The sequence below is a fragment of the Anomaloglossus baeobatrachus genome, chromosome 10 (genome assembly GCF_048569485.1).
Source record: "Anomaloglossus baeobatrachus isolate aAnoBae1 chromosome 10, aAnoBae1.hap1, whole genome shotgun sequence".
NCBI lineage: Eukaryota > Metazoa > Chordata > Amphibia > Anura > Aromobatidae > Anomaloglossus > Anomaloglossus baeobatrachus.
The window spans coordinates 135,696,150-135,711,960 of record NC_134362.1 but is presented as its reverse complement, the minus strand read 5'-3'; the positions used below and the strand labels follow the sequence as shown (position 1 = coordinate 135,711,960).

The 15,811-nt window shown below is 48.3% G+C and overlaps 1 protein-coding gene across 1 annotated transcript in view; it reads right to left on the bottom strand.

Moving 5' to 3' along the window:
* Positions 1-15,811, bottom strand: part of SLC7A6 (solute carrier family 7 member 6) — a 184,072-nt gene that overhangs the window by 116,050 nt on the left and 52,211 nt on the right. Inside the window, exons 3-4 of the mRNA XM_075325669.1 lie at positions 4,068-4,193; positions 3,496-3,640 (exon numbers count right to left, since the gene is read on the bottom strand). Of these exons, the coding sequence (XP_075181784.1) occupies positions 3,496-3,640; positions 4,068-4,193 (271 nt within the window). The remainder of the gene's footprint in view (positions 1-3,495; positions 3,641-4,067; positions 4,194-15,811) is intronic.

Here is a 15,811-nt window from a genome sequence, read left to right as displayed (position 1 = left end):
AAGACACCGTCACTCCTGTCAGCTCCACGCAGCAACTGAAGACAGCCGCGCGATCAGCTGAGCTGTCACTGAGGCTACCCGCGGCCACCGCTGTATCCAGTGACAGTGAGTAACCTCAGTGACAGCTCAGCTGATCGCGCTATTCCCTTCATTAGCTGCATGGAGCTGTCAGGAGCGGCGGTATATTCTGCAGCTCCGGTCACCTTCATGCAGCAGAGCTGGAAGCGACGCTGGACCATCCTGGATTACGCCGGACATGGAGGGCTTTTTCGGGCTTATTAAAGTGGTGAACCAGGGTATATGTTTGTGTTTTTTATTTCTAATAAAGTATTTTTTCGGGGGGGTGTGTTTATTTACTGTCACTTACAGATTAATCATGGTAGGTATCTCGGGGAGACACCTGACATGATTAATCTAAGAGTTATTGGCAGCTATGGGCTGCCATTAACTCCTTATTACCCCGATTTGCCAACGCACCAGGGCAAATCGGGAAGAGCCGGGTACAGTCCCAGAACTGTCGCATCTAATGTATGCGGCAATTCTGGGCGGCTGCTGGCTGATATTGTTAGGCTGGGGGGCTCCCCATAACGTGGAGCTCCCCATCCTGAGAATACCAGCCTTCAGCCATATGGCTTTATTTGGCTGGTTTTAAAATTGGGGGGGACCGCACGCCGTTTTTTTAATTACCTATTTATTTCACTGCACAGTATACACGCACACCGGCTGCTGTGATTGGGTGCAGTGAGACACCTGTCACTCAGCGTGGGGGCGTGTCTCACTGCAACCAAACATAGGCGCCGGTGGGCGGGGAAAGCAGGGAATACGAGATTGTTTAATGAGCGGCCGGCTTTTTCAAAATAGTAAAAGTCGCCGGAGCAGTGTGAATGCCGTGCAGCGCCGCGCCGGAGATCGGGGATCGGTGAGTATGAGAGAGGGGGTAAGAGGGATAGACTGACATGGACAGAGAGAGAGGGACAGAGATAGTAACCAACTGACAGAGATTAGTGAATGACAGACATTGTGAGGCGCTTCAGAATGCTGCTTTTCAGCTGCGCTCTGAAGCGGACCTTTTTTAAGCTGCGGTGCAGAGCGCACACCTGCGCACATAGCCTCAGACATCAAAATCGTATGAGGGAAGTCACACGTTTCAATTGACTAGGTTCGTACAACAAAACGTCCAATGTATGAGGAATAAACGACGTGTATGCGATCACCGTATTTGCGTTCAATCTTGAAGGCACGTAGGTGTCACACGCAAATACGTCACGAACGATGCCGGATGTGCGTCACTTACAACTTGACCCCAACGACGGATTGTGAGATATATTGAAGCCTGTAAAGCGAGCTTTAGATCTATCTATTTGGCACATGGTGGCTTACATTCATAGACATGGTTAAACTTCACCCACGTTTCAAAAAGTTGCCAGAGACAGTGGTGAAATAGTAGATAACTTTGTTCAATTAACTGAAAAGCTGTAAGTACCACCCCTGGACTCATTCTACCCACCTACACCATGAGATGCAGCTTCAGCCTGTCTCCTTATAGCGTGAACTTATAGCAAAAATTTATCACAAGCAGGAGGCAGGGAAGACAGTCATATGCTGTATCACCTAGGGTAGAAGGGGAGAACATATCACCTTCTGAAGAGCACCAAGCTGGTGTAAGGAGAATTATTGGTCAAGCAATGTTCCTCTGGAGAAAATTTAAATAATAATACCTCAAAAGAAGAATTGCATGACCTATAAGTCTCCTTATGCTGGCTTGGCACTCTAAAAAAAAAAAAAAAGAGAAACGTTACCCCTGATTTGGCTAAGAGAGAGGCCACTGTCAGACGCCTGTCCTCCTGCTTTACAGTAAACATGGGCAAACACCTCGAAACACCTGTCTGCAAATTGAGTGCCTGGTTTGGCTTTCATACCAAGCCATATGTCAAGGCTCAATGATACCTCCAATAGGTGGCACTAGAGTTCTAGCTCTCTTCCTCTCTGAAGAGGCTATTTGCACACTGTATCACATTGTGTACACAGAGAATTTACAATTTTATGGAACAAAAGTGGAAAGAATCAAGTCATAGATCAGTGACATTGGACATGCAGCATGTCGAGAAGGGGAGGGGGGGGATGGGAGGATCCAACATGGCAGACAACAGACAATGAAACATCAACTGAACAGTTATACATAAGGCATGTACCAGAGTCTCTACAATGCATGTTTTAGCCTGAGCTTCACTGTAGACAAATCTGCAGCTACTCCAATCAGATGGATCTATTTATGCCGATTTTCCTGTTAAAAGTGTGCAGCATCATAGTAGAGGATGCTGGCAGAATAAAGACCCATCTGAGAGAATTAAGGCCATAACCGCTTTGTGGAGTCACACGTTGTTGTTTTTTGTATTTTATTAGTCCTCCTAGGAGCCATGAATATGTGATCCCTTTATTTCTTAGACAATGCACTGCAGTCTATTGTTGTGTAATTACTGACCTGTTAAGAAGCACAAACAAACAAGTGTCAGTCAACAGATTGCACTCTTATGAAGCCAAACATGGCCAGTGGGACCCCAGCTACCATGACTATGCCATCTGCATCCTGCAATTATGTCACAAAGATGGCTAATGGTTATCAGATGGGACGAGCCCTCTTTTCTAACCTCAAATTGTTAATTGATAAAAGTAAAATGTTAACATTTTCATTTTTTTTAAACCATTCTTAATTCGCGACATCTTTTCCCACCTGCGTAAAACATTTGCACAGTACAGTGTGTTAGATCCTCAGATCAGGTAAGGTCATGATTTCTGGCAATAAATTAAGAATGTCAACGCGGATTCAGTGACACAAACACTTACGTTGGGAGACGTTATGTTATAGATACCAGACCTATTAATTGATCATTCCCTGCACAATATGTGAACTGAAATACGACCTAAAATGATCTTCAGTAAGATTTAATGAAAATGTAAGATCAACTGAATTTCAATATACCATTCTCACTTAAAAAAAAAAAAGGTTTATATATGCACTACGTGAAAATATTTTTCCCATGCAATGTACACACAGAGACACACACACACACACACACACACAGGCAGGCACACAGAGACACACACACACACAGACACAGACAGACACAAGGCAGCTGAATACCAAAGTCATAGTTGAGAAAAAAATAAATTAAGTATAATGTATAGGGGTCCACGGATGATGAGGATATTATTTTGCCATTCATCAGATAAATTGGAGGTTATTCAGCATAGCACTCCGTAGCGATCACTGGTGTATGTGCAAAACAGAGGTGATGAACCCAAGTATACAAGGCCTTAGGCTGATGACGGCACTATATATAATGGCCGTGCGTACTCATTACCTGTAGCAATATATAATTATGTGCTCAGTAACAACCTGCTCTTTAGCTGTCACAAGACTATGTCCCAACAATACAGCTTGGTGCAGGCGTTACACGTTGGTGGCCAAATCTGATATAGCATTGTTCTATTTACCTTTCCGGGTTCTTAATTTCTTCTGTTACATAATTAAGGGTGTCCCAGCCGGAATAAGAGAAGAGGGCAGAATAGAGAGCTAAGGATATGTCCCCAGCGTCCCATGAAGAACCAGCAAAGGAATTCTCAAAGTTCTGTGTGTGACCTACAAAAAAAAAAAAAAAAGGACATAATATAGCCACCATGTGGGTCACTAGATACGGGAAATTAGTCTCAATTCATCCATCTTTTCTAAATAAAGAAAAGTCACCCAAAAATAAATAATCTGAGAATCTACAGCATTGATAGAAATACGATGTACCGTAATAATACACTTGCTGGGATCACAATGTCCCACATATCTGGATTTGGCTACAGTATTAAAGCCTATGAAAAATCACAAACTGGTGATTCTGACAAAGAAAAAAATGAATATTGGCCCCAATAAATATTTATCTACTCAATAATAAATGTACAGAATTCCTGAGCGGAGCAGATCATATCTCACAAGCCATCATGGGCTCAAAGTATCACACGTCAACAGGCATAGCACAAAGCAGAGTAAAAAAGAAATATATATATGCATCTCCTACCTTGGCATAATTTGACAATGCCCGTTATAATGATAGCAATTAATGCAATGACTTTGGCATATGTGAAGAGATCTTGAACCCGAGTCCCCCATTTCACGTACGCACAATTTATAAAAGTGATTATACCTGGGGATAAGAGGAAATGCAATTAGAAAACACTACCACACCATTAATGCTTTTATAACATCAGCTTGTTGACTGAAGCCTGGAACAAGACATAAAGGGTTAATGCAGCACATTGCACACTGCTGTTCGGCAGTCTGGGTATGCGGGTATGTCTGGAATATAAATATATAGCTTTAAACACCATATTGCTCAATGACAGACATTCTGCAAGTTCCTAGATACTGTACATGCAAACTCACGGTTTAGGCTTCTACATAACCGTGCGCAGAATTACTACCTGTGTAAACGGCTCCTACACAATACATATAATGTGCAAATGTCTTTCCACCTACAGATAGTGACCATACAGGGCTGGTACGCAGCACCAGGTACAGTACAATAGCCTAGCACCTTACATAATTCATATGTGGGTTAGGTTGAGTTCAGAAGAGCATATATGAAGAAAAAAAACTGCAGAAGTCACGTCTAATTTAGATAATGAAACTGAACTCATAGGATGTGGTAAGTAAGAGCACTAACCATACACACACCTGCTATATAAGAGCACTAACCATACAGACGCCTGCTATATAAGAGCACTAACCATACACACACCTGCTATATAAGAGCACTAACCATACAGACGCCTGCTATATAAGAGCACTAACCATACACATACCTGCTATATAAGAGCACTAACCATACACACACCTGCTATATAAGAGCACTAACCATACAGACGCCTGCTATATAAGAGCACTAACCATACACATACCTGCTATATAAGAGCACTAACCATACAGACACCTGCAGTATAAGAGCACTAACCATACAGATGTGGCGCCCTGGACAAGCCAGGGGCCACAGAGCACAACACCCACTCACCCCACACTCCCAGCAGGCACACCGAAGTCAGACACAAAACCCTTGGTGCCTTCCTCCAGGGGCTGATGATCACAGCAGGGGGTGGGCCAGGCGGTTGGTCCCGCCCACCAGTTCACAGTCCTGGAGGCGGGAAAACAGACAGTCTAGTTTTGACAGTGAAAGTGGAAGGAGGAAAGTGTGGTAGTGGAGAAACTGACAGAGCGTCCGGGTGTGTGGCCCGGGCGGAACAGCAAGGTTGGCAGACGGTTGTGTCCGTCTGCAGGAGTGGCCTATCCGAGTTACCGTAAGGACCGTGGACGGGCGGTGGCCCGGCGGTACCGGACCGGTACACAAAGAGAAGCCAGCACCATCTGGCAGGGGCTTTTCGGGCCCCGGCAAGGCTAGGAGTCGCCGTGAATTTGCCGAACCCGTTAGTGAAGGGGACCTCCTGGGTTTCCAAACAGTCAAGTCCCGACAGAAGGCAACAGTCCAACCAACAGAGGGAGACACCGCCACCGCCAAGGCAACCGTTTCTCAGGGCCAGCGCCTGCGGGCAAAGAGGGGCTCCTCCAGCCCATATCCAAGCTGGGGAGCGGGTTAACGGTGGGAACCCATCGGAACCATCAACCGTACTTAGGTGCAGGGAAAGGCAGTCACCATCAACCTGCCGGGAGAAACAACACCGCAGCTGTCTGTGGGACCCGTCCATCCAGCCGAGTGTTTTACCGAGAACTGTGTCTTCATCATTGGGCTGAGTGAGTACCACCGTGCCGTGCGGCACAGCGCTGCCCCTGCGACCCTGCACCTCACCAGGCCCCGTAACCCGCCTGTTATCCATCCCTACCCCATCACCGGGCCCCGGGATAACCAATCCCCTACCCACGGAGGGGAGATCTAACAACAAAGCTGCTCCCTGTCACCGCTCCCGGGATCCCCGTCCAGAGCAGCGGTGGTGTCACCATTATCACCACAGCCGTGGGTGGCATCACGGACAATAAATCCCCACAAGCAATCCAAACCCCCTTTTCACTCACGGGCGAGGAGCGCCGCTCGAGTCCCCGGGATCTGGCCCACCGCTCGAGCCACCACCGAGCAGCAGCACCAACGGCCGAACCAGAGCAGTGGGAGAGCGCAGCATCCCCTCCTCCGCCCGCGACACAGACACCTGCCGTATAAAAGAGCACTAACCATACAGACACCTGCAGTATAAGAGCACTAACCATACAGACTGTGACGGGGTATGCGACAGAGCAGTAAGGGACGCCAGGCCAAGGAACAATCCAAGAAGATTTAATGAGGCAGGGAGCATAAAACATGCAATATTAAAATGGTTCTTTAGAGTCCACACAAAGGAAATAGGTCCGGGGGAGCCAAGGAGAATGCAAAAGTCCTCAAAGTCCAATCGTCCATGTACGGGCGATAAGGAGCTGGCCTTAGCACAGGTCCTCACCCTTCACTCAACAAAGCATAACTAAAAACTAAAACATGGGGCTGAATCTCCCACCCCTCCTTAGATCCACCCCGTTAACATTTGCTACTTGTACCGTGTTTCTCCGATAGTAAGACACCCCCGATAGTAAGACGTAGTGGGGGTTTTGGGGGGGGGGTCGGCTAATGTAAGACGTACCCCGAAAGTAAGACATAGTAAAAATGTATTTATTTTTTTTCCTCTTTACAGTACAGTTACAGCGGCCGAGCGCTCAGCTGAGCACCCTGACATGCCACCGGCATGTGACAGCTCTCAGCTGAGCGCCCTGACATGCCGCCGGCAAAGCGCTCAGCTGAGCGCCCTAACATGCCGGCGGCCGAGCGCTCAGCTGAGCACCCTGACATGCCGCCGGCATGTGACAGCTCTCAGTTGAGAGCCCTGACATGCCGCCGGCAAAGCGCTCAGCTGAGCGCCCTAACATGCCGGCGGCCGAGCGCTCAGCTGAGCACCCTGACATGCCGCCGGCATGTGACAGCTCTCAGCTGAGCGCCCTGACATGCCGCCGGCAAAGCGCTCAGCTGAGCGCCCTGACATGCCGCCGGCAAAGCGCTCAGCTGAGCGCCCTGACATGCCGGCGGCAAAGCGCTCAGCTGAGCGCCCTGACATGCCGGCGGCATGTGACAGCTCTCAGCTGAGAGCCTTGACATGCCGCCGGCAAAGCGCTCAGCTGAGCGCCCTAACATGCCGGCGGCCGAGCGCTCAGCTGAGCACCCTGACATGCCGCCGGCATGTGACAGCTCTCAGCTGAGAGCCCTGACATGCCGGCGGCAAAACGCTCAGCTGAGCGCCCTGACATGCCGCCGGCAAAGCGCTCAGCTGAGCGCCCTAACATGCCGGCGGCCGAGCGCTCAGCTGAGCACCCTGACATGCCGCCGGCATGTGACAGCTCTCAGCTGAGAGCCCTGACATGCCGCCGGCAAAGCGCTCAGCTGAGCGCCCTGACATGCCGCCGGCAAAGCGCTCAGCTGAGCGCCCTAACATGCAGGTGGCCGAGCGCTCAGCTGAGCACCCTGACATGCCTCCGGCATGTGACAGCTCTCAGCTGAGCACCCTGACATGCCGGCGGCAAAGCGCTCAGCTGAGCGCCCTGACATGCCGGCGGCAAAGCGATCAGCTGAGCGCCCTGACATGCCGGCGGCAAAGCGATCAGCTGAGCGCCCTGACATGCCGGCGGCAAAGCGATCAGCTGAGCGCCCTGACATGCCGGCGGAAAAGCGATCAGCTGAGCGCCCTGACATGCCGCCGGCAAAGCGCTCAGCTGAGAGCTGACACATGCCGGCAGTCTGGCGATCAGCTGAACGCCCTGACATGCCGGCGGCTTAGCGCTCAGCTGAGAGCTCACACATGCCGGCGGTCGGGCGCTCAGCTGAGCGCTCGGCTACCGAGAAATGTTGAAATGTTGCAGTAATGTTGTCCGTGGTCCATCAGGACCATGGACAACATACAAAATCACACAGCCTCAGTGCCCTCATGTGCAGCCGCTGGTGGTTAAGTTTCCTTAACTTGCGGTACACTTAGGGCGCAATCGCGGCAAGTCCCCATACGGTACATTGCATGGAGACTTGCTGCGATTGCTGTGGGATTTTTTCCAATATAAGACATACCCCGAAAGTAAGACATAGTGGCACTTTTGGGGGTAAAAAGAAAGTAAGACACTGTCTTACTTTCGGGGAAACACGGTAGCTAGAAAAGGGTTCCTAGACACAGCCTCCAGAGATTGTGTACTAGGCAAGCCCCCTGCAGAGGAGAACAATATATATGCAACCCCCCCCCAAATCAAGGACAATAGCTACGGCTGAAGCCTGATTGCAATATGATACAGGCTGGGGGGATATAATGTTACAACCCCTTCCCCCCTCAATTGGTGTACGGACTAGTGACCTCAACAGGTTGCTTGTCAAGTACACGTAAACATGGTGGACCTGACTCAGGGCTCTTCTTGCCTGGACAGTCCGTCTGCATTTTGGTGTTGGCTGCCTCTTCTATACTGTATGGTAAAGTTATAGGGTTGAAGAGCCAGGCTCCATCGTAGTAATCGTCCATTGTCCCCAGAGACTCTGTTCAGCCAGGTGAGGGGATTGTGATCAGTAACCACAGTGAATTCTCGTCCATACAGATACGGCCTTAGTTTCCTAAGGGCCCACACTACAGCCAGGCATTCCTTCTCAACAGTTGCATAGGCCACTTCTCGGTCCAGCAGTTTCCTGCTGAGGTAGGCAATGGGGTGCTCCTCCCCGGCTGCATTCACCTGGCTGAGGACAGCTCCCAGTCCATAAGAAGAGGCATCCGTCTGCACAATGAATCTCCTCTTGTAGTCTGGAGCAGCCAGAACAGGGTCGCAGACCAAGGCGTCCTTCAGCCGATTAAAAGCCTCATCACAGGCTAGAGTCCAGATCACCAGCCGGGGCATAGTTTTCTTCGTGAGGTCTATAAGGGGCTTGGCCACACTGCTGAAATGAGAAACAAATTTTCGGTAATAACTGGCAGTGCCCAAAAAAGCCATAACTTGTTTCTTGGTTTGGGGTACAGGCCAGTCTCTAATAGCCTGGATTTTGGCAGGTTCAGGACGTAACTTCCCCCCTCCTACTCGATGCCCTAGATATTGGACTTCACCCATCCCCAATTGGCATTTATCAGGTCGAATAGTTAGGCCTGCTGTGAGAATCCGGTCAAGAACAACAGCTACTTGATTCAGATGTTCCTCCCATGTGTGGCTGAAGATGGCGATATCATCCAGGTAGGCACAAGCGAAGTCGCCACATCCCCGGAGGATCTGGTCCACCATTCTCTGAAAGGTTGCAGGGGCGTTTTTCATTCCGAAAGGCATGTTTAGAAATTCATACAGACCAAAGGGGGTTATAAAAGCCGACTTTTCTCTCCCTTCCTCCGTCAGGGGAATTTGCCAGTATCCCTTACGGAGATCCAAGGTGGTGACGTATCGTGCCCCAGCTAGCCGGTCTAGAAGTTCATCAATGCGGGGCATTGGGTAAGCATCACTGATGGTTTGGTCATTTAGTCTGTAGTCCACACAAAATCGAGTACTCCCATCTTTCTTGGGTACTAACACAACAGGAGAGGCCCAAGGACTATGGGAGGCCTGAATCACCCCAAGCTGTAACATCTCCTCCAGCTCATGCTGCATGGTGTTTCTAACGGATTCTGGTACCCGGTAGGGAGCCTGTTGTATGGGACGGATGCCCTGAGTGTCCACATGATGTTGGGTTACTGTGGTTCGACCTGGTCGGGATGAGAAAGCAGCCTGTCTCTGATGGAGCACTCCCAGCATTTGTTTTTTCTGTAAGGAATCTAAGTGATCTCTCAGAGGGACCTGTTCCACAGTGGATGGGGCTCTGGCTGCTTCAACAAGATCAGGTAATGGGTCCTCATCCTCCTGACCATCTTCTGAAGCCAGCCGACAGCTTGCTATCATAGGTAATGTCCGGTCATGGTACTCCTTAATCATATTCACATGGACAGTCCTTTGTCTTAGACCCTGATCATCTAGAGCAAGAAGGTAATTGGTGTCGTTTAGTTTTCTGAGAACCCGGAAGGGACCCTCCCATGTTGTCTGGAGTTTATTTTGCCGATGGGGAACAATCATTAAGACTTGTTGTCCGTCTACAAATTCTCGATAGCGTGCTTTGCGATCATACCATGTCTTCTGTCTGGTTTGAGCCATCCGTACATGATCCTGAGCCAAACTAGCAAGTTGAGCCAGGGTTTCCCGAAGCTTGAGGACATATGGAACAACAGGGGTTCCTGTATCTTCAACTTGCCCCTCCCAATATTCCTTTAGCAGAGTTAAGGGTCCTCTGACCTTTCTTCCATAGAGTAGTTCAAAGGGGGAAAACCCAGTGGACTCCTGGGGAACTTCCCAATAGGCAAACAGGAGATGGGGTAGGAACTTCTCCCAGTCGGAATCACTGTCAGTGAAGGCCCTTAGCATATTTTTCAGTGTTTGAATAAACCGTTCACAAAGTCCATTGGTTTGAGGATGGTATGCTGTAGTTCGAATTGCCCGTACTCCACAGGTGCGCCACAGACACTGCACCAACTCTGACATAAACTGGGAGCCTTGGTCCGATAAGATTTCACTGGGGAATCCTACTCGGGTGAAAATAGTAACAAGGGCCTCGGCCACCTTGGCTGCAGAAATACTTGACAAGGCCACGGCTTCTGGATATCGGGTGGCATAGTCCACAACGGTGAGAATGTACTGCTTTCAAGATTTAGTTGGTTTAGCCAGTGGTCCAATGAGATCGACAGCTACTCTTTGAAAGGGTTCTTCTATTATAGGGAGTGGTTGCAAGGGTGCCTTTGGGTGATCTCCGGGTCGCCCTTTACGCTGACATATGTCGCAGGTTCGGCAGAAATGCGCCACCGCTTGAGAAATTCCAGGCCAATAGAAAATTTGAGTCAATCGTCTCTCGGTGCGGGTTTTCCCTTGATGGCCAGCAGTAGGAATGTCATGAGCAAGGTGTAATAGGGAAATTCTGTATTTCTGAGGAACAATCAGCTGTTTGCTATAAGTCCAGTGCTTATCTAAGGAGTCAGTGTTGGTAACTCGATATAGGAGTCCATTTTCTCTGATAATTTTTTCCCCATTTTCTCCTAACTGCCCTACTTCAGCCCGAGCTCTAAAGCTAGCCAGGGTGGGGTCAGTCTCTACCTGTTGTCTAAACTGAACTTTATCCCAAGTGACATTCATATGAGACCCACAAGAAGAATCACTCACCGGCTGTGAAGGCAGTTCGGGTGGCCTCAGTTCCATTGATGGGTTGAACACGTCCACATGGGCTGCTCTCTTTGCTTGACTTCTGGTTATCGCACCGACAAAGTGGCATTGAAGATTCCCCACATCATTCCCTAGAAGAATGTCTGCAGGAAGGCCGCTCATCACACCAATCGTGCATTGTTTTGCTCCAAAGCCATAATCCAGGGTCACACTCGCTCTTGGAATATATCTCCGAGTACCTCCAGCCAATTCAATAGCAATTCCTGGTCCCTTTTGCACTGCTTCTGGTTGAATTACTCGGGGATCTGCGATGGTGAGAAAAGCCCCAGTGTCACGAAAGTCAACAACTTTTTGGCCATCCAGCACGACCTCCTGTAGATGTTTATGCTGAAGATCAGAAGAACGGGCGGCTGTGGCTCGCACCCCATAGACTCCTGGTAGGGAAGTCAACATATCAGAGTCACTTGGCAAATCATCAGGGAATGAATCCAGCTCTTCTCCTGTTGAGGGTGTCTGTAGATAATGAACAGGCAAAGGGGGTCTGTAACTGTTTTGCCTCTGAGCACCTGGACAGTGAGCTTGCAGATGACCAAGCTGCCCACATCCATTATATCTGCGTTCTATGAGTCTTTCTCCACGTCGTACTCCCAAAGAGGAGGCAGGAGTAGTAGGAGGCACATTCACACGGGGTCCGCCATATGTTGGTAGTCTATTGGGACGGTGAACATTGGAGGCCAAAGGACAAGGGACCACTGGTGTTGGGGAGCTGGTAGTTTTTTTGTCACCGACTAGTAGCCTTTTCCATTGAGGCTTGATGGTGAGCACCTCATCAGCTAGAGCGGCAGCTTGTTCCACAGTTGACGGCTTTCTCTCACGCACCCATTTTCTGATTTCCGCAGGGCACCTGGCATAGAACTGCTCTTTCAGGATGACCTGGAGGAAGGTCTCCCAAGTTAAGGCTCCCTCTCCCTCCAGCCAGCGATGGCATACTTGTTTCAGTCTGTGGGCAAACATCTTGAACGACACTTCTCCATCACAGGCTAATGTACGGAACTTAGTCCTATAAGCATCTGGGGTCACGGCATAATGTTCCAGAATGGTCTGTTTTATCTCCCCATACTCACAATTCCACTGAGGGTCCATAGCTCTATAGGAGTCGGCAGCTCCACCCTCCAAGAGGCCCACCAGGTGTCTGACTCGCTCTCTTTCTGGGACTTCCATTAATCGGCACTGATGCTCAAAGTCCTGAAAGAAGCCCTCAATGTCACCTGCAGCTTCATTAAATGGCTTAAAGTCCTTGCGGGACACTCTGGAGAATTCCCTCATAGTGGGTGCTGTGGTTACAGTTTGTCTGGAGCCTCTAGCTGCTTCCACAGCAAGCCTCCTCTCCAGCAATGCCCTCTCTTGAGCTCTGCGAATAGCATCCATCTTATATTCAATGGTGACCTCATCTCCCAGCAGTGCCATCTCCTCCTCATACCACACAACCCATTGACTTTTTTGGGTATTTACCTCCAGCTCCCGTCTTTCCTCCCTTTGCTGTGGAAATTGTTCCTCGGTGCCATCTTGCAGGCAAGCGTTTTCCAATGCCTCAATTAGTTGCTCCTTAGAGAGTCCTTTGTAACCGACTCCTAATTCACGGGCCATCGTTTGTAGGCTCACCACAGTCCAGTTCCTGTATCCTGAGATTCTGAATCCAGATGTTAATGGGCCGTTGTCCTCCATTCTTTCTGCTCTGATCCCACCGCTGCCACCAGTTTGTGACGGGGAATGCGACAGAGCAGTAAGGGACGCCACGCCAAGGAACAATCCAAGAAGATTTCATGAGGCAGGGAGCATAAAACATGCAATATTAAAATGGTTCTTTAGAGTCCACACAAAGGAAATAGGTCCGGGGGCACCAAGGAGAATGCAAAAGTCCTCAAAGTCCAATCGTCCATGTACGGGCGATAAGGAGCTGGCCTTAGCACAGGTCCTCAACCTTCACTCAACAAAGCATAACTAAAAACTAAAACATGGGCTGAATCTCCCACCCCTCCTTAGATCCACCCCCTTAACATTTGCTACTTGTAGCTAGAAAAGGGTTCCTAGACACAGCCTCCAGAGATTGTGTACTAGGCAAGCCCCCTGCAGAGGAGAACAATATATATGCAACCCCCCCCCCAAATCAAGGACAATAGCTACGGCTGAAGCCTGATTGCAATATGATACAGGCTGGGCGAATATAATGTTACACAGACACCTACCATATAAGAGCACTAACCATACATACACCTGCTATATAAGAGCACTAACCATACAGACACCTGCAGTATAAGAGCACTAACCATACAGACACCTGCTATATAAGAGCACTAACCATACAGACACCTGCAGTATAAGAGCACTAACCATACACACACCTGCTATATAAGAGCACTAACCATACAGACACCTGCAGTATAAGAGCACTAACCATACACACACCTGCTATATAAGAGCACTAACCATACAGACACCTACCATATAAGAGCACTAACCATAAAGACACCTGCCATATAAGAGCACTAACCATACAGACACCTGCCGTATAAGAGCACTAACCATACAGACACCTGCCATATAAGAGCACTAACCATAAAGACACCTGCCATATAAGAGCACTAACCATACAGACACCTGCAGAATAAGAGCACTAACCATACAGACACCTGCAGAATAAGAACACTAACCATACAGACACCTGCCATATAAGAGCACTAACCATAAAGACACCTGCCATATAAGAGCACTAACCATACAGACACCTGCAGAATAAGAGCACTAACCATACAGACACCTGCAGTATAAGAGCACTAACCATACAGACACCTGCCGTATAAGAGCACTAACCATACAGACACCTGCCGTATAAGAGCACTAACCATACAGACACCTGCAGTATAAGAGCACTAACCATACAGACACCTGCTATATAAGAGCACTAACCATACAGACACCTGCTATATAAGAGCACTAACCATACAGACACCTGCTATATAAGAGCACTAACCATACAGACATCTGCTATATAAGAGCACTAACCATACAGACACCTGCCGTATAAGAGCACTAACCATACAGACACCTGCTATATAAGAGCACTAACCATACAGACACCTGCAGTATAAGAGCACTAACCATACAGACACCTGCAGTATAAGAGCACTAACCATACAGATACCTGCAGTATAAGAGCACTAACCATACAGACACCTGCAGTATAAGAGCACTAACCATACAGACACCTGCTGTATAAGAGCACTAACCATACAGACACCTGCAGTATAAGAGCACTAACCATACAGACACCTGCTATATAAGAGCACTAACCATACAGACACCTGCTATATAAGAGCACTAACCATACAGACACCTGCTATATAAGAGCACTGACCATACAGACACCTGCCGTATAAGAGCACTAACCATACAGACACCTGCTATATAAGAGCACTAACCATACAGACACCTGCAGTATAAGAGCACTAACCATACAGACACCTGCAGTATAAGAGCACTAACCATACAGACACCTGCAGTATAAGAGCACTAACCATACAGACACCTGCAGTATAAGAGCACTAACCATACAGACACTAGCCGTATAACAGCACTAACTATACAGACACCTGCCGTATATGAGCACTAACCATACAGACACCGTATAAGAGCACTAACCATACAGACACCTGCCGTATAAGAGCACTAACAAAACAGACACCAGCCGTATAAGAGCACTAACCATACAGACACCTGCAGTATAAGAGCACTAACCATACAGACACTAGCAGTATAAGAGCACTAACCATGCAGACACTAGCAGTATAAGAGCACTAACCATACAGACACCTGCAGTATAAAAGCACTAACCATACAGACACCTGCAGTATAAAAGCACTCACCGTACAGACACTTGTCATATAAGAGCACTAACCATACAGACGCTTGCCGTATAAGAGCACTAACCATTTCTGACAACTTATAACAGCCATGTTCATTTTGTCCTGTATAAAATGTGATTTACAGGGAATCTCCCAGCAGAATCCGCAGGCCTCAGGACCCTGATTCCCTAGCTGTGTTCCTGCAGCCCTGTAAGTTTTACTCTAAAATGCTGCAGTGGTTCAGAGGAAAGATACTGTGAAAACTTGGCCCAGGACCATGCGTCTCAGCTGACCATTTCAAACCATGTCCTAGCGGTCTCTCCCAGTCCATCTTCCCTAAAATGACTAGCTTTCCCCATGTGATTGTCAGGCTACGGTAGCGGCATTGCGTGAAGCCATTGGGATATGCTTTGGACTAGTTATCCAAGACGTAGTCCTCAGAAGGCTTCTCAAAGTACGTTTTCTCTGAAACTCTGTGCTGCTTTAAAATTGAAAAGAACAATTCTATTACTCGCAGGAAACCCTATGTGAGTTTTCAACTGAAAAAAAAAAAAAATTGCATGCATAGAAAACATATGATCAATTTAAGCTAAGGTTAATAATATCTTGCGTATCATTTGGTTCATTACCATAGTCAATTATTTATAAT